The following is a 20,564-nucleotide window of genomic DNA, read 5'->3' on the forward strand; positions in this document are numbered from 1 at the left end:
CGACCAAATCTCTCATCTATATCTGACAATGAAAAATATTCCCCAATTCTCTAAACTTTGTTTTGCTTCAGCATCACCTTCAGGAGGAAGCCCTGCTGATCAGAGAGGGAGGGAGGCGGGGAGTGGGGAACACGGAGCAGCCGCAGTGGCTCCTACCAACAGAGACCTGTTCAAGAAGACCTTAGGGAGTCGGAAGACATTAAGGAAAAAAGGTGAGCCCAGCTGGTGTGGCTCAGTGGTTGGGCATCGACCCATGCACCAAGTCGCCGGTTCGATTCCCGGTCAGGGCACATGCCCAGGTTGTGGGCCTGATCCCCAGTGGGGGACATGCAGGAGGCGGCCAATCAATGTTCTCTCTCATTCTCCCTCTCCCTTCCTCTCTGTCTCTCTAATATCAATAAAGGAAAAAAGATTGTTTTTTAAATGGGGAGCATAAAAAAAAGGAAAGCAGATTCATTATAAACATTCAAAACTTTTACTTTAATGCAGTTTCGCAAACTCGGCACTACTGACATTTGGAGCTGGACCATTCTTTCTTGGGGCAGAGAGCCGTCCTGGTCATCGTAGGGTGTCTAGAACCCACCCTCCCCCTGGCAGTCCTGACAACCAACAATGTCTCCAGACACTGTCAGATGTCCCCAGAAGGGCCACATCACCCTGGTTTGAGAACCGCTGCCTTGATGGAAGAAAATTAGTCATCAGACGGTACGACTTACAGATTATTGAAATGTTCCCTATTTTTAAGCAGTTTTATTGACTCACATAGGCTTATTCTAAAACCACGTGGACCAATAATATGAGGACGCAGGGCTGTGGTTGATACATTTTCCCAGAGATTGCCCGGGCGCTGTGGCTCGGGTTGGAACCTGGAGCGAGAGGAAGGGGAAGGGATGGCAGGGAAGAGAAGAGGCGCGGGGGCTGCCTGGGGGGCAGGGCAGCCGGGGACAGAGCTGCCGCCCACGGGCTTTGTGTAAGATCACAACCTCGCGGCCAACTACTTCCAGGGTTGTTCTCTTCGTTTTTGCTGTTCAATAACCACTGGTTGATATTTATGTTTCAGCAACATTACAAAGGATACTATGTGGTCATAAAATGGGGCAAAGAACAGGAGGACATATAGCTCATTTCTCTATCACTTCATTTAAACCATTTTAGGAAATTAGCAACTAAATTAATTGCCTAAAAACAAGATTCCCTGATCTTCCTTGGCAATACTTTCCCCCAAATATCTTCTTTATAATGGGCAATAAAAATGCTAAAATTTTAAAACTTGAACTATAAACACATATATAATAAAATTAACTTATAATGATGTAAAAATAATATTTCCCTATACTGGAATAGTAATATTTCTGTTATTTTTAAGAATGGGGATGAATAAGTAAAATAATAAAAAGTCTCAAACAGAAATGAGGTGCTCAAGGCCTTTTAATTACATGACCTATAAAAAAAAATTGGCATAAACCTACTACACTAATGTCCCCAGAGATTCCTATTTCTTTAAAACTATAAAATGTCTAAAGATACATTTCCTTCCGAGTGAACTACAAACAGGTATTTATCTTCCTACATCTTGTCTACCCTGCACCTCTGAATCCAAAGCCCTTCCTTCTTCACTGTGAATCCATTTACTCATATCCATTGTTCAGAGTGTATTAAGGGTTAAATATATATTTAGCAACAAGCAAATGCCAAAATTATAGGACATCAGCAGGAATTAATAAAGATCTCATATAGAAAGAAATGAAGTTCCTGACATAAAACACCAGGATCAAGAAAATTTGCTTTTCCTGGCCGGTATGGCTCAGTGGTTGAGCGTTGACCAAGAGGTTGCCGGTTTGATTCCCAGTGAGGGCACATGCCCAGGTTGTGGGCCTTATTCTGAGGGGTGTGCAGGAGGAGGCCAATCAATGCTATCTCTCATCGATGTTTCTCTCCTTCTCCCTTCCTTTCTCTCTAAAATCAATTAAGAAAAACTTTTAAAGAGAAAGAAAATTTGCTTTGATTTCAGGTGTGAGCTTAAATAATCAACTGCCTTCTCCCTCTTCCAACCTAAGTCCACCCACTTTAATTACACAAATTTTAATTTATAGATGATCTTTTTTATTGGTTGAAAAAGAAATGTACTCCAAAATGCTTGAAGCCACCACTTTTAAAATAGTGATTTACGTGACATGCATTCTTCTATGTAATGAAGGCGAAGCAGAAAGGTTACATTTCAATTCTAATTAACAGATCAGAATGCTTACAGGCAAGACACCTAATTCCTGCAAGTCCTAGCTGTAAAATGGATACAAATACCGGCCCTTTCTTACCTTACAGAGTTGTTCTGAGGTTCACATAAAAAAATGTAGTTGTCAGGAGAAAAGGCAGTGTTCCTACACATGTTGTAGCAGAACAGCTGTCATAATATTCATGTTGGAGTCAAATTCTTTCAATTGAATCACTCGGCTTCTTTGCTCAAGCCTTACAGAAGGCTGGAGGTATTGTGTCCCCTGCTGTTGAAATGTGAATGAATACGTTTGGTTGTTGGTTAAAAGGATAAGGGAGATACTAGAAACAATACCTCATTATAATAAAGGTAAAAATACTAAAATTAAAAAATCTTAAATCCTCAAAAAGGAAGCAATTACTTCAATGCAAGAAGAGCATGATTTCCATTTGTCCTGCCAAGTAATCTGAATCAGATTTCTTGGTCTTGAAACTTGCTTATGACCTTCTTTCCTTCAGTTTCTTCACACTTCCTGTTCCCTAGCTCTCTTCTGAGGCCCTTACATTCTCTTCACTTCTTTCCCAGCCAAGAGAGAAAATTCTGGTTAATGCCAGAAACTTCTTAATTAACTGAATGTTAGCTGACACAGACTTCATTGACCAATCTACCATTTAATTTTTAAGCTACTTGTTTCCAGCTGCCTAATAAAATGTCAGGCACCCCTTTAAAGGAATGCTATCATAGACCAGGTTCTTTTGTTTTTCTTTTCTTTGGAGGAAGGTGATGATAGTTATAATGGGGAGTATGATGGATGAAGAACATCTTAGTTCTCATTAAGGTAAAAGGTATGAATTTCCTCCAAGAGAATGGTTCTCAGGAACAGAGGACCTGTCTTATTCTTTTTTTTACTTGTAATCCCTAGAATAGTGCCAATTGATAACCAGAGGTGATGTTCAACTGATATTTCTAGAACTAAATCACCTTGATTTGGGTCTCTCGGGCTGACAAGAAAGGTCATCTAGCATCCTCAGTGCCCTGAGATCTGTCTTCAGCACAAGTCTCCCTGAAAACACTCCTCAGACCCAGGCTTGGCCACTTCTAGGAATCTAACTCCAACCATCACTTCCTGGGCCTCCAAGACCCCAAATGAAGGGTATTGTTGGATTTGGGAACATACTCTAACTATTATGCAACATCTTCATGCTGGTGTCCTGGAATGCATTAATATTACTTCTAGTTTTTCCACTTTTGGCTCTGAGGTTTCCATTAAAAAATTTTTTAAAGTGTCATCACAATATACCTTCTTATTTCTTAACACTGGTTAACTGAGAAAATATACAAAATAATTCAAAATCCATTCTGACCAAGAATGTTTCCCACCAAGAGCTATAAAACTTTATAGCAACATTTTTGGAGATTAACTTTTATATTTAACATTTTAAATATATATATATTTTTTAATTTAAAGAATTTTAGAAGTTTCCAAGGAATCAATAATTTCTCAGCAATTCAGATTATACCATTAATCTTTTATTTTCATTGCACATATCAGTATTTTACAGAAAAAAAAACTCTTAATGTTAAATTCCAACTATGTTTTTCTTCTGATTCTTTTCAATGTACATATAATCAATAAATATAATTTATGCTCTAACACTTTGAGTCTCATTGAAACATTTTTCCATATAATTTTACACATATGAATATTATTTAATGACTATATAACAGTTTTTGAGAGCAGTACACAAAATTTTATTTATTGGTGTTAAAAAAAAAACAAAACACAAAAACTCGAATTAATGGACTTTCTAGAAATATCGTTATACAAGTAATTTTTTACTTTTATTGTCCTGGATGTATGCCTCTCAAAGTGAGTTAGATCTACCAAAAGATAGATTGGTTATAGAGCTCTTATTATATTTTTCTAAATAGTTCCTTTTTAAAAACTACTAACATAACAATGCTACTGGTATGAGGAACTTGCAGCTGAAATACTTTTTTGCTACTAGCATGAACTAGGCGAAGGTTTTTTCAGTTAGCATTTTTAATAGGAAATTTGAATATTATTCAAAGAATTTACTTTTATTTGCATTTTCACATTTGTACCGATCCTTTTAATAAATTTGCTAGTAAAGAGTAGAAAACATTATGGATTTGTACTTCCCTTTTAAAATATATTAAGTACTGGATCCATATATAATGCAAGTAGCTTTTTAAAATCCCGTCTTTTATTCCATCTTTTTCCTATTTAGATTTTCATTTTTCTTTTAGTTAATCTCATCTACCTGTCAATAATGATTTTCATTGCTACAAAGTTTCCTTTGTACCATTATTGGGTTGAGAATCGTAGTTTTTATTTTTACCTTCATATTTAACATTTTAATTCATTTGGAATTGTTATTAGATCATTTGGATCTAATTTCTTTTTTAGAAACCATCTAACCTGTCCCCCAGCAGTTATTATGTACTCATTCCCTTCCAATTGGCTTATTAGTCTTACTCTTCCTAGTCAGTACAGAGTATATTTAGAAAGGTTGCTTACTAGCACCTTTTTAAGAATTTAATGTATAAGACTCCTATATGTTAAAAAGACATTATCTTTGCTTGCATATTTTCCTAAATAATTTATTACAATTCTGTCAAATTATCTAAAGCATCCACTTGGCATGTTCAGTGGCAATGTCATAAATCTACATACGAATGTCACCTATTGCCATTCCTTTGGACATTCTGAGTACATTAATTTAATCCTCAGAATAATTCTGCAAAGTATTATTTCTATTTTGCAGATGATGAGATGGGATCTAGGAGTAATTTTCCCAGGACTATACAACTGGTAAGTAGAGAGGGGAGGATTCCAATTTTGGTTTTCAGGCTTGTATTTCCTTCTATTCCATCACACTAGGATGCAGTTCCTTCAACCTGCTTCTATGTAGGCATCTCTCTTCATTTATCCCAATGGAGCTGTATAACCTTCTTTAAACAGCTTGTATATATTAATATCCAAACACTTCAAAAATTTTAGCTTATCACTGTTGGAATCTAGAAATGAGATTAATTTTTAGATTGTGTATCCTGAAACTTCCCGAGCTAAGTCTTTTATTGTATGTTCACACATTACAGGTTTCCCTGGTTATGCAGCCATGTTATAGTGCTGCTTTCTTTCCTTGTCTTTCTCATTTTGTGAATGCTCAATAAAGTTTTATTACAACACGCTCCTTCAACCATATGTAAATAAAAACGGTATCAAGATTGTTTGATTTCTGCTTGAGAGAGGTTTCCTAAATATTTCCCCAATATGAATAATGTTAGTTCTTGATTTTTAAGTAATTATCACACTGTGAGAAACCAACAAAATTATTATCAGAAATAATTAAAGATGATGTTACTCAGATTTTTAAAAATATCTGTAGTTAACAGTTTGAATTTCTCACTATTTTACTCTGTTGAACACTGACCTTAGAATCCTGACTCATAGTAACTAATTCCAGGCATACCTCAGAAATACTGTGGATTCAGTTATATACAGTAAAGTGAATATGGCAATAAAGTGAAGTTACTTGAATTTTTGGGTTTCCCAGTGCATAAAAAAGTTATGTTTATACTATACTGTAGTCTATCAAGTGTGCACAGCATTATGCCTACAAAAATACTTCATTGCTAAAAAATGCAAGTCAGAATCTTTTTGCTGGTGGAGGGTTTTACTTTCAATTTGGTTTTGGTTTTTTTGGTTTTTTAATCCTCACCCCAGGATATTTTTCCATTTATCTTTAGATAGAGTAGGAGGGAGTGGGGGAGGGAGGGAAGGAGGAAGAGAGGGGGAGAGAGAGAGAAAGAGAGAGAAACATCAATGTGAGAGAGACATATCAACTGGTTGCCTCCTGCACTACCCAACCAGGGCCAGGAATGAACTGCAACCGGGGTACGTGCCCTTGACCAGAATCAAACACACGACTCTTTGGTCTACAGGCCGAAAATCTAACTGCTGAGCCAAACCGGCCAGGGCTTACTTTCAGTTTGTTAAAATACACATCATCTACACAGTGCCATGAAGTGAAGTGTGATAAAGTGAGGTATGCCTGCATTTTATTTGTTGTGTATTATTTTGCATCTGTTCAGAATGAGACCCTTTTCAAAATGTTTGACTTTTAGTAGCGAGGCCATATTTGCCTCAGACATTACCAAATCATTTCATGACACATAGACATTATTCACTGAACATTTGAAAAACTACACCAATAACTCCAACTCATCAGAAAAGTATACGAGGTTATATTCCCTACACTTTCAAGGATTTGTATTGGTTATAAATTTTATCATTTCTGATTTATTTTATATTCACATAGAAAGTGAAATATTTATTTTGTTAGTTTTTAGAATCACCCTCGCTTTGGCCTGGTTTAACGTCTTTCCTGTTTCCACTATGTTCGACTCTGCCGTCTTCTGCAACTTCTCCCTGTTCCTTTTCTCAAATTCTTATGAATAATGTTCACGTTGAAATTGACATGTTTTTCAATAGGTCTGGATTGCCTTCACCTCCATTTCATTTATCATCTTAAATCCTTTTTCATTAAGTCTTTATCTTCTCTTTAAAGGTGTATTCGGGGCCACCTGCCTCTCACGGTGGAGACGTGGTCATGAGAGCGTGGTAAGCACACAGCAAGGGCTCATTCCAGAACAGAAGCTTCTAGAAGGGCTCGCCCCTCCCAGATCCCTTCTGACTGAGGAATGCAAATGGGATGACAGGCTTTCACCACTGGGCTCACAACAGCTTTACAGCTTTGTGCTTCTAGAAAAAACAGGTATTTCTATTCTCTAGAATCTAGGGTCTAGATAGATAATAACCAAGAGGCAGAAGCTATAATGAAGGTGGTTAGTCACTATCTGTGCTGGGACACAACCGAGGGGACGTGGTAAATCCTGCCGTTCACTCCTGCCAGTTGCAGGTGGTGCTGCTAATTGCAGTCATCGAGCCAAGGAGGGGAATGGTCACCCTCACTGAGGAAGCTCTGCGTGTCAAGCCCCGGCTGAAATGGACTCACCTGTCTCCTTAGGAATTGCAGAACAGTCATTCTGATGTCTCTTTTACAGTTTATTTTTTCTTTTCGCCTGAGTTACTGGTTAGAAATTCTTTTCTTCTAGGTGCCAAAGCAGGGCTCTACAGAAATTTCCTGAAATATCAAATTGGAACGAATCTCGTTCCCTAGATTTTACTTGAATGAACCTCCCACGAATGAGCTCTTCAGCAAGTAGCTGAACTCTCTGGCACTTTTTCTAATGTAGAAGATTGTGATGGTGACATCGCCTCCTGGGTTACAAGGGTATAGTAGGAAAATTCAACAGGAAGACCTATTGTAAACATCAGACCTTCACAAATAAAGAATCATGCAAAGCTAATATTCTGATTAGACAAATGTATTTTATATTGGCACTTGCATTAAGTGCTATTGCTGTCATGTATGCATATATTTATATTATACAAAAGACCCACATAACCTACAGTGTGTGTGTTTTATTCAGGTGGTAGCAACTATAATAGCTGCAAAGTAAAATATTCTTTAGACACTGTCTTTGTAGACAAGAATAACATCTGAAGGTCATTAGCTGGTACAATATTACCTTCCTTTAAGCACAGTTGCTAACATGGAACCCTCACATATACACCCAATGCTAAAATAAAGCTAACCCGGTTTAAGATCCTGGATCATGGAATACATTCTGAAACAAACAAAAATAGTCCAATAACTAATAGGTCAGTTACTGATAAGCTGACAAAGATATCCAATGACTGAATGGCTCAAACAGAATTAAAGTGAACACCTGCATAGTACTTATATAACCACTACTAGTTACTCATATAGGAAACTGTCCTTGAAATGAGAATATTCTGGTGCTAGGACGAAGGCCCAAAGTAGCATTTCCAGTTTCCTTTTTTGCTAATTTTGAAGGTGCTTCCCTGGGCTTTCTAGGTTTTTGCTTCCTTCGGAGGATCCTTGTTTGGCCATTGCTATATTGTTTCCAGGAGCTTCTGGTTGCTTATCATCGCCACCCAAGATAATGTCTTCTGGGTTTGGAGCTGGGGGGCAGAATTCTTCTCCTGGAAAGATCTCCTGGAAAAGGGTCTCAGCTTGCTTGACTGCGTGCTCATTTCCCAGCCCACAGTCAGGCCCAGAGCAGACATAAACATTGGAAGGTAAGCCATTGTACGAGCTCCTGCTGATCCCTGAGGAATCTCTCATATTAAAATAAAGAGCCCACAAGAGTCTTGGCTTTGTAAGGTCTTCCTTGTCTATTTCTGTTTCAGCATATGGGGTGAATAATGTCTTCACCACTGGTTCTAAGTCTTCTCTTGCTGTTTTAGAAGACGAACAGGTGAGATGTACCAGATAGGTGTCTTTCATGCATGTCATGGTTGAAGAAGATAATTCAGTGACACGAACAGCACACGTGTGTGGTTCTGCTGGAGGCACTACCAAGATGGAAATCTGCTGGTCGGAATCTGTCTTTAGTACAGACTGATCTGTGATGAGCACTGCCCTGGAGATCTGCCTGTACTGCACACCTGAGCACGCTTCCTCAGCAAGGTAGCTGTCCTCCACGATAAAATGCTCAGCCTTTACTCTTTGACCCAAGTGATCTATAAACGCTTTACAACGCCCAGACTCTTTGTCAACTACAAGGCATTGCACTTGATGGCGAAGACAATAGATTCCACCAAAAACTGCACACATCCTGCAGAAGCACTGGGGAATTTCTCCTTGGCCGTACAAGGGAAACAAAAATGGAGTGTTGCCAAACCGTCCAAGACACCGAAGGAAGTGCTTTGTTGCTTCAAGGCCGTCTACTGTGGTACAGGATGACTCTGTCATTGCAATTGAGTGTAACACAAAGTGTTGGAGGTTGGGGGTTAATTTTTTAGTTTTTAAGTAGTCTGCAAAGGAACACTGTATGAAATCTTGGTATTCATCAGGATGTTGTTCATAGTCTAGACAAAATGTGAGAAACTTCATTAGCATCCTCTTTTCCACCATGGTGAGGTCTTTGCTGTTAAAGACATCTGCTCTGGAACAAGGCACCTGCTCTACTTTCCCGTCTCGAAATGCGAGAATCCTAGTGACGTTTTTAAATTCAGCGTAACGACTCACACCGGATTTGATTAAAAGCTCAATGAGCGAGCCTTGAGCATACAGCAGCTTTGATACCAAGTCAATATTAAACTTCCGGCCTTCTTTAACTATTTGAGAGTAAGTGATCCTTCTTCTCCTTGGTTGCTCAGTGTTGTCCTCTTCTGTGGGTTTGTTTTCACCTTTATCTCCGTCTGAAACTGTGTGCATACAAGTTTTATCTCCACAAGATTTTTCTTTGGCCGGAGTTCCCTCTACATCAGTTACTTCTAGTAAAATGGCCCCATCGTTTTTTGGAGTGTCCTTGGCAGGCATTTCGTGGGTAGTAACGTATGAGTGCATTTCTTCAGATAGGCATGCAGAATCCAGAGGTTCAGTGAGGGTACCAGACGCTACCAAGGAAGGATTCTTGTGCAAAGCATCAATCTCTTCAACATTGTCATCCATACCCTGACTGGCATAGCAGAACACTTCTGTGTGTTGAACGGTCTCATCCTTCCTACGAAGAGTGATGGCTGCTTCTGTTTCGTGGATCAGGCCTTCCCAAGCAGCAGTACTTTTGTCCCCAGTGTCACTGTTTTGCTGACACTCCTCCAACCAGGAGAGCAATCCTGAAAAGGTGAAGCTAGCCCAGTTTCCTCCATAGTAACTTCTTGAATCAATATGTAGAACTCTCTGACCACTTCTTGAACATGCAGCGGCAAGGATGGATTCGGGCAAACCTGTCCCTATAATAACCACATCAAACTCTGTTGGGAGACTGTCTGCCATCCTGGGAGCCAGTGTCTGGTGATGACTGGCAGTGAAGGAAATGTGTATGAATCTAGGCTGAGGGCTCAGAGGAGGTGTGAATACGCTGTAACAAAATCTCTCCTTGTGAGGTCCCAGGTCATCGCAGAAGTATCAAGGCTGCAGGTCCTAGCAGTACTGCTACCCTTTTTAGTTGTTTGTTTGTTTTTTTCTTATAGGTCAGTAGCATAAAAACATCTAAGTGCATCTAATCACATCTGAGCATACTAAAACGAATGTGTAGTTTTCATTTCTGCATCACATCTTAGAAGTAACTGTCCAAATGCATCACAATATGTGCATTTGTGACTGGAACTCTTCTGTGAAAGAAGAAAATTCAAAAAATACCATTGTAAACAATATTAAAAGGGATTTCATGCAACAGTAATTACAGTCCACTAGAGCCTGACTTGTTATTAAGACACAAGTCTCTACTAAAGCTAGTCATTATTTTTTAATATTTCTCACATATTTTCTCATTTCTTGGACATGAACAATAGAGACAGATTCCCTCAAATCAGGCAATTCAATGGAGAATGGATATAACAATGTCCCACAAAATAAAGAATCAATATAACACAATTCTATAACTCTGCTTTTAAGAAAACTAGCATTGCCCAGCCAGTGTGGCTCAGTGGATTGAGCGTCATCCCATGGACTGAGGTCCGGCACTGTTCCGGTCAGGGCACATACCGGGGTTGTGGCCTTGATCCCCAGTAGGGGGCATGCAAGAGGCAGCCGACCGATGTATATCTCTCACATCAATGTTTCTATCTCTCTCTCTCTCCCTTCCTCTCTCTCTAAAACACTCAATAAAAACATATTTAAAAAAAACAAAACTAGTATTTGAATAAAACTATACATGACTATGCACTTAGATAAGAAATGTGTGGCTCCACTGTATTTACGGAAACAGACTGTATATGATGGGCACATTGTCGTGATGAGGAATATCCCGGGCCCAGTACAGTCTGTGGGTGATTCTAGGACAGCTGGATCAAAGACTTTTCCACACCCCACCCACCCTTAAGGATCTTGTGGTAGAAACATGAGACTATTTCAACTAAATTAACCAGATTATTACAAAAGCATTGATTCAGTAAAATAACTGGCATTTTAAAAAATATTTCAGTGCTCAAAAGAATAGGTCTATTGAAGGGAAAATGTATTTATAACAAATCTTCATATGAATGTACATATGCATGTGTGTGTTTTTTAGGTGTAAGTTAAAAAGGAAGATTCCTGGGTTTACATGTTAAAATAATTTAATATAAAAACACCTACTTCTATTTGAATAGGGTGACTTGCATTTTGCCAGACTCTGGTTCTGTGATCCTCAATCTTTGTCTCCTGAGATAAAGGTCTAAATATCCTCTGTCTATATTAACATGTTGTTTGTTGTTCTTGTTGTTGGCAGGGTAGGAAGTGGTAGCGAAGAAAAGCCCTCCTGTTAACTGCAGACATGACACTGGTTATGTTCCACGAGTAGAATACCTGTGTGGCACTTGGTGTGGCCAGAGGTGAGGCAGCCCGGAGGGCGAAAGGTACATTCACCTGGAAATCTTTAGGCCAACAAACGACACATGCTAGGGGCTTTGCTATCATTCATCCCTGCACAGTAAGGGTGACAACACTATAAGCTCTTAAGATTCCCCAACAGTAAACTTACTAAAATCTAGACCCTACCTTGGCTAAGATGACTAATTATCTTAGACATCTGTAAAACAAGGCATTCAATCAGAACTTAAATTGAGTAGTTCACTGAGCTGACTGGTCAGTTTCTACTCACATGGCCATCTGAACTGTCCTGTCTAGTCGAAGCCTCTGCCTCAGGAGTATCAGGGACTCCACCTGTTTTCAACATGCCCTAAGAAACCAGGAATTGAGCACAGAACGAAGTAGTTGTCTGACCCCCTCATATATGTCAGTATGTCTCACTTATTCTGCCTTCTTCCTTACTTATTCTACTTCTTCCCATGGGGGTCTCTGAAGAAGTATAAGCACAGTGTGTACTTATTCTTGAATAAGAAGGGGACAGAGCTGAGGATGGGAGTAAGAAAAGAGAATGTTAGCCAAAAATGCTAACACCAGGCACCTTCTACCCTACAAGCAAAGGAGCCCTCAATACACAGCAAGTAGGACGAGACAACCTTGAAGATGATTTAGCTCAAGTATCCCATCGTAGAGATGATATGATGGCTGAAGGGACTAAGTGGAGGAAAGTGCACACAGTGAGTTAGCCACAGGTCAAGAGTAGGACGCACTCTCCCACCATCAGGCCAGGGGTCTTCCCCGTGGCAGAGCAGCCTCTCCAGAGCCTCCGGAGCTAGCAGCCACTTCCGCATTTTTAATTTCCTCCCCTTCCATGCTTCATAGTTAATTAGTTCTTGCTCAGGGATAACAAAGGGAAAGCACCCTCCCTTTCGCCATCTTCAACTCTAATCTAGAAGCACAATTCTTACAACGGACTCCAGGCAAAGACATTCTTGATCTTTGCTAAGAATGTTTTCAGCGCCACTCTAACCCTGCTACTTGACTTGTCTCCCAAGGTTCAAACAAGTCTTCACCCCTTACCCTAGAGTCTTTACCTCTGATTCACAGAGATAGCCATGGTTGAAAACACAAACTAAATGCCTAGAGAAATAAGGCAGTCATCAGGGAAAATACCAAGCGGTGAACGTTTCTAGTAGCCTTAGAACAATATGCCTTCTGATTGGGATGGGATCTGAGTAGGGATGATAAAGAGAAAAAAGGGACGGCAGAGATAAGGAGACTCGAAGGAAAGAGCTGAGTAAGAGACTGAAAGCTGATCATAATAAATAACTCAATAAACCTCTGTTTCCAAACTCCCAGGCACAGGGTTGGGATAGAAATAGAATTTCCTAGCATAGAAAAAGCACTTCTTGGAAATAAGAACTTTAATGTCTATGACCAAACACCCATTGCTTATCCCAAGGAGCATTGCTGATGACACTTTAGGCTTGGCTTGAATCACTCTTTTTAAAGCTTAGCCCAGCCTAGTCGGGTGACTGTGGCTCAGTGGTTGAGCATCGACCCATGCACCAAGAGGTCACCAGTTCGATTCCCGGTCAGGACACAAGCCCAGGATATGGGCCTGATCCCCAGTGGGGAGCATGCAGGAGGTGGCCAATCGATGTTCTCTCTCCGATGTTCTCTCTCATCAATGCTTCTATCTCTCTCTCTCCCTCTCCTTTCCCGTCTCTCTCTAACAACAACAAATATATATATATATAAATAAAAGCTTAGCTCAGCCTAAAACATGGCCTGGCAGGTATTTAAAATGAATATAAAGAGTGTGATCATACGGCCCTCTAACCCACCACCTACATATACTTATAGCCTACTCAAAGTTTCAGCTCTTTATACAGGTGAAATTCTCCAATTAATGATTACTGGGGAGGGACAGGTCAAATTAGAGTAACAGAATCACTAAAGAAATTATAAATGAAACCATGATTTCTAGGACTGTTTCCTTCAGAATATCATAAAATGAAACATAACAAATATTTCACTTTGTCAAAATAGGAGGTTGGTGAAGAAGAAAATCTGGTAGTGCTACAAAGATTTTGTTCTCAAAAAACATGGCATCTTTGCCCAGCCTGGCAGTGGGACTTGCGGAGACTAGGGCATTCCAGGGCAGTGGGTTGGGTGGACCCAAGGGGTACCCACAGGGATGAGGACAGAACATGAAGCTGGTTTGGGTGTTCGAGAGCTTTCTCCCTCCTGTCTGTCCCCCTGAATGCAACCAAAGTCCTCGGCAGAACATCTGGAGCATCTTGTGGTAGGGCAGTGGCAGAAGGAAATCAGAACTTTTAGTACCACTGAACCTGTGCCCATAAAACAAATCTTAATAAATTTACAACAGAAGTGTATTCTCTGATTATAATGGAACTAAATTACAAATCAATGAAAAATGACAGGACAACCTCCAAACACTCGAAAATTAAAGAAAATGCTGCTAGAGGGGTCAAAGAAGAAATCTCAAGGGAAAATGAAACTATTTGAAATTGAACACAACTTAAAATATAACATCAAAATGTGTGGGATGCAACCAAAGCAGTAGTTGAAGTGCGGTTTATGACATTAACTGCTTATCTTAGAAAAGAACAACCTAAAATCTATCTACGCTTCCATTTTAGGAAATTAGAAAATAATAAAGTAACGCTAATTCTACACAAACTCTTCCAGAAAACCTAAGAGGAATGAACGATCTGCATTTGTAGCTCCAGCATTACTTGATAACCAAACAGAAAAGGACATTAAAAGAAAATTAACACCAATATCTCTCATGAACATAGGAGTAAAAATTCTTACTCAAGCTTTGACAGACAGATTCCAACAACGTATAGAAAGGATAATACATCATAACTAAGTGGTTTTATCCCAAGAATTCAGTATTGGTTTAACATTCAAAGCCAAGTGCAATGCACCATGAGATCACCTCAATAGACGCAGGAAATGCTTTTGACAAAATTCTTATTATAAAAACTCTCAGCAAACTAGGAAGAGAAGGGAACTCCTTAACCTGATAATGGACATCTAATAAAACCTATAGCCCTGGCCGGTTTGGCTCAGCGGTTAGAGCGTCGGCCTGTGGTCCAGAGAGACCCGGGTTCGGTTCCCGCTAAGGGCGCGTACCTCAGTTGCAGTTTGTCCCCAGCCCTGGTCGGTCATGCGGGTGGCAGCCACTCGATGTGTTCCTTTCACGTCGATGTTTCTCTCTCTCTCTGTTCCTCTCTCTCCCTCCCACTCTACCTGAACAAAAGATGGAAAAATGTCCTCGGGTGAGGATAAAAAAAAAAAAGAAAAGAAAACCTATATACAAGCCAAAACAATCTTGAAAAAGAACAAAGAGGACTCACACTTCCTCTTATCAAAACTTACTACAAAACTACAGTAAACAAAATAGTGTGGTACTGTCATAAGGATGGATGTACAAAGATCAACAGAATAGAATACAGAACCTAGAAATAAATGCTCACATATCTAGTCAATTGATTTCTGACAAGGGTGCCAAGACTCAATGGTTAAAGGTCAGTTTTCTCAATAAATGGTGCTGGAAAACCTGGACATCCACATGCAAAAAAATGAACTTGGACCCTTACTTCTCTCGTTAGGTAGGTAGGTAGGTAGGTAGGTAGGTAGGTAGATAGATAGATAGATAGAAATTCAAAACGGATCGAAACTATGCTACAAACAGTGGATCTGTCTTTATCAATGTATACTAATATTTTCCTGGAGTAGAAACCTCCATAAAATTTCTAGGATGAAGAATTTATGCATTTTTAATTGAGCTAAGCAATAAAAAAAAAAAACCCTCCTCATATTGTATTAAATTGCATTCTTACTAACAGAGCTCAAGAGAACCAATATTTTCCCTCATTTTTTCCAGCACAATTTTCCCAGCCTGACAGATACAATGTAGCTTATGAAAAAAAAAAAAATGTATTTCATTGCTTTTCTTTCATTTTCTCTGATTCCCTCTGAGCTTGAGTATTTTTTTCATATTTACTAGCCACTTGTATTTCTCCTCTGGATAATCCATCATATAATTTGCTTGGTCTCCCACTGGATTGGTTGGCTTACTCACTGCTCAATAGAGTCTGTGCGTGTACCAGACATTAGGACTCGGTTATGCATGTATTCTGAGTACTTTATCCCAATCTGTCATTTGCCTTTAACTGTCTCTCGTCCTGCTGAAACTTTTATTTCTAGGTACTCAAATCTATCATCTGCTTTCCTTTTAAAAAATTCTTTTCAGTTTTTCAATTTTTAAAACTTTATATATTAAAGTTTTTAATCCATCTTGTGTTTATCTTTGTATGCAGTGTGAGATTACTTTATTCCAAGTGAGTTAATTGTTCAAAAGCCACATCTTTAATTATTTTGACTTTCCTCCAACTAATTTGAAATGTCATCTTTCTAACTTATCAAATCCTCATTTATGCATAGATTTGGTTCTTAATTCTTCTGCCAGCATCATGACATTTTAGTTGCTACTGATCTGCAATATATTTTGCTGTGTGACAATGCAAGTATTTTCTCATTTTTAAACACTTTTTCTTAACTATTCTTTCATTTTTCAGTTTTCCCAATAACCTTGAGAATGAATTTTCCATTAAAAAGAAAAACCTGCCAAGATAAAACAGTAATAAAGTAGAAATAGATTTGAGGATTTTTTTTAAAAAAAAGAAACCTTAACACCTGAGAAATACATATTTCTATTTCAAATCATTACCAGAACACTCAGAAAAGATCCTTTCCCAAGCTTAGAAAATCACATCTTCAGTGATATGCTGAGTGGATCACCCTTCAAAATGTCAAGTCCCAGTGAGATTTAAATCTTCCGCAAGGATTAGGAGTACTTTTGAAACAAGTCTTCAATTAATAATCAAGTTCTACTTTAATAATATCGACTGGCTGCACAGCTAATATTCTGTTCATCTGAATTGGGATTCTCTGAGTCACTTGTAATCAATCTCACCCTAGATTTTGGTGCGTTGGAACCTACAAGGAGGAAAATAGAGTCAAAATTGCTTACAGGGCACATGCCAGTCTGCACCCTGAGGACCTGACTGAAAAAGCTCACTTCCTAGGAAGCAGTCCAATGTTAAAAATGACTGATGCACAAATATTTTTTAATTACACATTGGTGCTCTGTACGGTTTCTACCTTCTCATTTTAGGAAACAAACAGTGTATGAATTAAATCTCATCACCCTCTCCAATTCCCACGAGTTCATCACTTTTATTCTTGAATCTCTGACTCTAAAGTCCCTCGTTTCTTTCCTCAAAGCGTAAAGGCTGTCGTTTCGTGCCCTGTTGAATTAATTATACGAGGAGGTGCAGACAGAAATGAGGCGACTGGACAGAGCTATGAGGACTTGGAGCTGCTGATGAGGTGGGGTGCAGGGTCGGCGCGGGGAGCTGGGCGGCCACGGGGAAGGAGTCGAGGACAGCGTGGGGCAGGAGGGCTGGAGGCTGGAGGGAGGGACGCCAAGCAGGTCGGGGTCCGGGGCGAGGTGGGCTGGGTGGCAGGAGGGTCACAGACACGGTGGCAATGCAGGGAGGGGAAAGTTTGTAGAGGAGAGGAGGGTGCTTTCTCCTCCCAGCCCAACTCACCGAACAGGCTGCTGCTAAACCCGTCCCACACGCAGCCCACGCTGCCCCAGACCCAGCCGTTCCGCAGGCAGGACACGAAGGTAAAGTTGACCCCGAAGAGGGACACCAGCAGGTCGCTGAGGCTGATGTTGACCAGGAAGAGGTGGGTGGGGGTGCGGAGCTGCTGGAACTTGTAGTAGAGGACGAGCACCAGCAGGTTGTTGCCCACGCCCAGCAGCCCGATGGAGCCGAGCAGCAGCGCCAGGCGCTCGTAGGTGCTCGGGCTGAAGAGCGGTGCGGGGCTCAGCCGCCCCGCCGGCTCCGGTCCCTCGGCGCCCGCAGACGCGCCGCCCTCCCAGAAGCCCTGGCCGCCGCTGCGGTTCCCCGAGAACATGGCCCGGCGCCGGCACGCTCGGCGGACGGAGGCGCTCAGCGTTCCGCGTGGCCCGCGGCGCGATCCGCACTGACTGGCACGCGGGAGCCGCCGCCTGCTCTGGCCATTGTGCTCGCTAGACCGCCTCTTCCGCCCGCGCGCCCCCGTGGCCACGCCCCGCGGATGCGTCCCGCCTCTCGGCGCCTTCATAGCCACGCCCCCGCGGATGCGTCCCGCCTCTCGGCGCCTTCGTAGCCACGCCCCCGCGGGCGCGTCCCCGCCACGTCCCCCTTCCCCCTCCCGCGCGCCCTGATGGCCGCGTCTCCTGGCGCTCCCTGGTAGCCCCTTGCTCTGGTCCAGTCTTTTCTGCCCCTCCTGTCGCCAGGTCCCCTCCAACCCTGCCAGCGTGCTTCCGGGAGGCTAAAGCAGCAGGGAGGCAAGTCAACCGCAATGGCTTCTCACCCTGTCTCCCCTCACCCAGCTTGGAAGCATCATGCCCATTGACTCGCTCACTTATGCTTTCATTCATTCATAAACATCTGCTGCCTACCCTGTGCTAAGGAGAGAGTGGGATGAGGTCTCCACCCTGGGCTGCTCGCCTTCCCAGGAGGCTAGCTTACAACGCCACTCCCATGTCACACGTGATGGAAGCCCCAGGCTGGCCCCCAGGTTGGCCCCCAGGCTGCCAATGTCCTTCCTGCTGGGTCCCGAAGTAGCAGCAGATATATCCTGTTAGTGAGGACTGCCGCCTCCCACGCTGGCGGTGGCTGCCTGGGTGGTGCCCTCGAAGCTTCAGCCTCAATCTAGCAGCTATAGAGAGGTAGGTGCTATATTTAGAACAGCATGCATTTTCTAGTTGGCCGTTTCCCCAGTAGTAATGAAAATAGAGTACAAATCAAATATAGATTGTGGAGGAGATCACACTGCAAGGGCAACGCCTGAGTCTCTGCACTATCAGACCCTAACAAGGCCCCACAGGAGGACCACAGGCCTGAGCCAGACCTGCTGGCTGTCCTGGGCACTGGTGACTTGCACAGTTTGTAGAAGGGCAAAGGAAGTGCCTTCCATGAAGACGTTTACCCCTGGCACCTCTATTTAACAGACCAGTAAAGAATGACAAGCTTCAGCCAGGCCAGTGTGGCTCAGTGGTTGAGCATCGACCCAAGCACCAAGAGGTTGCCGGTTCAATTCCCGGTCAGGTTATGGGCCACGTCCCCAGTGGGGGGCATGCAGGAGGTGGCCAATCCATGTTCTCTCTCATCAATGTTTCTATCTCTCTCTCCCTTCCTCTCTCTATAAAATCAAAAAAGAAAAAAAAATTAAGAAGAATGACAAGCTTCAGTGAACCCCATTCCAAATTCTCTGGAGATAGAGTCTAATCTTCAAGCTCTCTACCCTGGTGCATGGAGCGATAGGTGAGGAGCAATGAGCTCTGCCCTAAAACTTTGATTTTAATCTTTCCAACTAGGATTTGTCATTTATGAGACTTACCCACCTCTTTTAAAAACTCATTTAGTTTTATATTTTAGATTTATGCAACCATTTAACAAGTTCCGTATGTTTAATGTCCACTGTGTTCCTAACATAGTGTCTAGTCTACAATAAGTTCTCATTTAATATTAGTTGAATGGATGAATAAAGAACTCACTATATTTTTTCCTAAAATATTCATTCATTCATTTATTCTTTGGTGCTGAGTTCCTGCCCTCATAAAGCTTAGATTCTTGTGGTGTTGGGAGAGCAGATGAGATTGTTATTTTGAACTGGATGGTTATGAAAAACCTCACCGCAGGCACAGGGTACCTATACTGGGGGTGGGACTGTGCTTGGCATGTTGAAAAAAAAAAAAACAAAACAAGGAATTCAATGTAGCTGGAGCAGAATAAGAATTAATGAGGGCAGAGAGGTGGGTGACTAGTGATTGGTCATATCATGCAGGCCCTTGGCCATTTTAATAAGAGGATTCTGGCTTTTACTCTGTGAGAGTGAAGCCAGGAAACCACCATGCAAGAGTAATACTAGCAGTCAAGGAAATGAGGAATGCGATGTTTTTGGCAAATGTATAAGAATTTTGATATTGTCATTTTTACAATACTGTTAAGGATACTTATTATACTTGACAGAAATAGGCAGTGTTATCACAAATATATTTTGTCAAAATATATTTTATTTATTCTCAGTGTATTTATAGGACAATGGCAAAATACTACAACCTAAAAGCAAGTTGCAATACTGGCCTAAGGACAGATATATAGACCAATGGAAAACAATAGAGTCAAGATAGAAGCCTTCACATGTGTGCAGTTGATTTTCAATAGGATGCCAAGACCATTCAATGGGGAGAGGACAAATAGTGAAAGAGAAACTGTACATCCACATGCAAAGGAATGACGTTGGACCCTTATCTTACATCACATGCAAAAATTAACTCAAAAAAGATCAGAGAGCTAAACTTAAAAACTAGAACTATAGAACTCTTAGAAGAAAACATAGGAGAAAAATATCTTCATGACATTGGGTTTGGCAATGATTTCTTGGATGTGACACCAAAAACATAGGCAATAAAAGAAAAAAACAAATAAATTGGGCTTCATTAAAATTAAAAACTTTTGTGCATCAAAAAACACTATCATTACCCTGGCTCAGTGGTTAGAGCATGGGCCTGTGGACTGAAGGGTTGTGGATTTGATACCCAGTAAAGGGCATATACCTGGGTTGCAGTTTTGATCCCAGACACAGTCGGGGTTGTGTGGGAGGCAACAAATTGATATGTCTCTCTCACATCTGTGTTTCTCTCTCTCTCTCTTTGTCCCTCCCTTCCACTTTATCTAGAAATCAATGGAAGAAAATATCCTCAGGTGAGGATTAAAAAAAAAAAACACTATCAAGACAGTGAAAGACAGCTCATAAAATGGGAGAAAATATTTACAAATCATATCTGGTAA

The 20,564-nt window shown here is 41.0% G+C and overlaps 2 protein-coding genes across 2 annotated transcripts in view; both read right to left on the minus strand.

Moving 5' to 3' along the window:
• OPN3 (opsin 3) overlaps nucleotides 1-17,640 on the minus strand; it is a 45,718-nt gene extending 28,078 nt beyond the window's left edge. Inside the window, exon 1 of the mRNA XM_036277502.1 lies at nucleotides 17,268-17,640. Within this exon, the coding sequence (XP_036133395.1) occupies nucleotides 17,268-17,640 (373 nt within the window). The remainder of the gene's footprint in view (nucleotides 1-17,267) is intronic.
• On the minus strand, nucleotides 8,015-10,342 carry CHML (CHM like Rab escort protein). The gene has a single exon (XM_036277501.1). It carries the CDS (start codon nucleotides 10,105-10,107, stop codon nucleotides 8,149-8,151), a length of 1,959 nt encoding a protein of 652 aa, XP_036133394.1. The 5' UTR covers nucleotides 10,108-10,342; the 3' UTR covers nucleotides 8,015-8,148.
• Nucleotides 17,641-20,564: the final 2,924 nt, after the last annotated feature.

This window comes from Molossus molossus, unplaced genomic scaffold, assembly GCF_014108415.1.
Source record: "Molossus molossus isolate mMolMol1 unplaced genomic scaffold, mMolMol1.p scaffold_m16_p_23, whole genome shotgun sequence".
In the NCBI taxonomy this organism is placed as follows: Eukaryota; Metazoa; Chordata; class Mammalia; order Chiroptera; family Molossidae; genus Molossus; species Molossus molossus.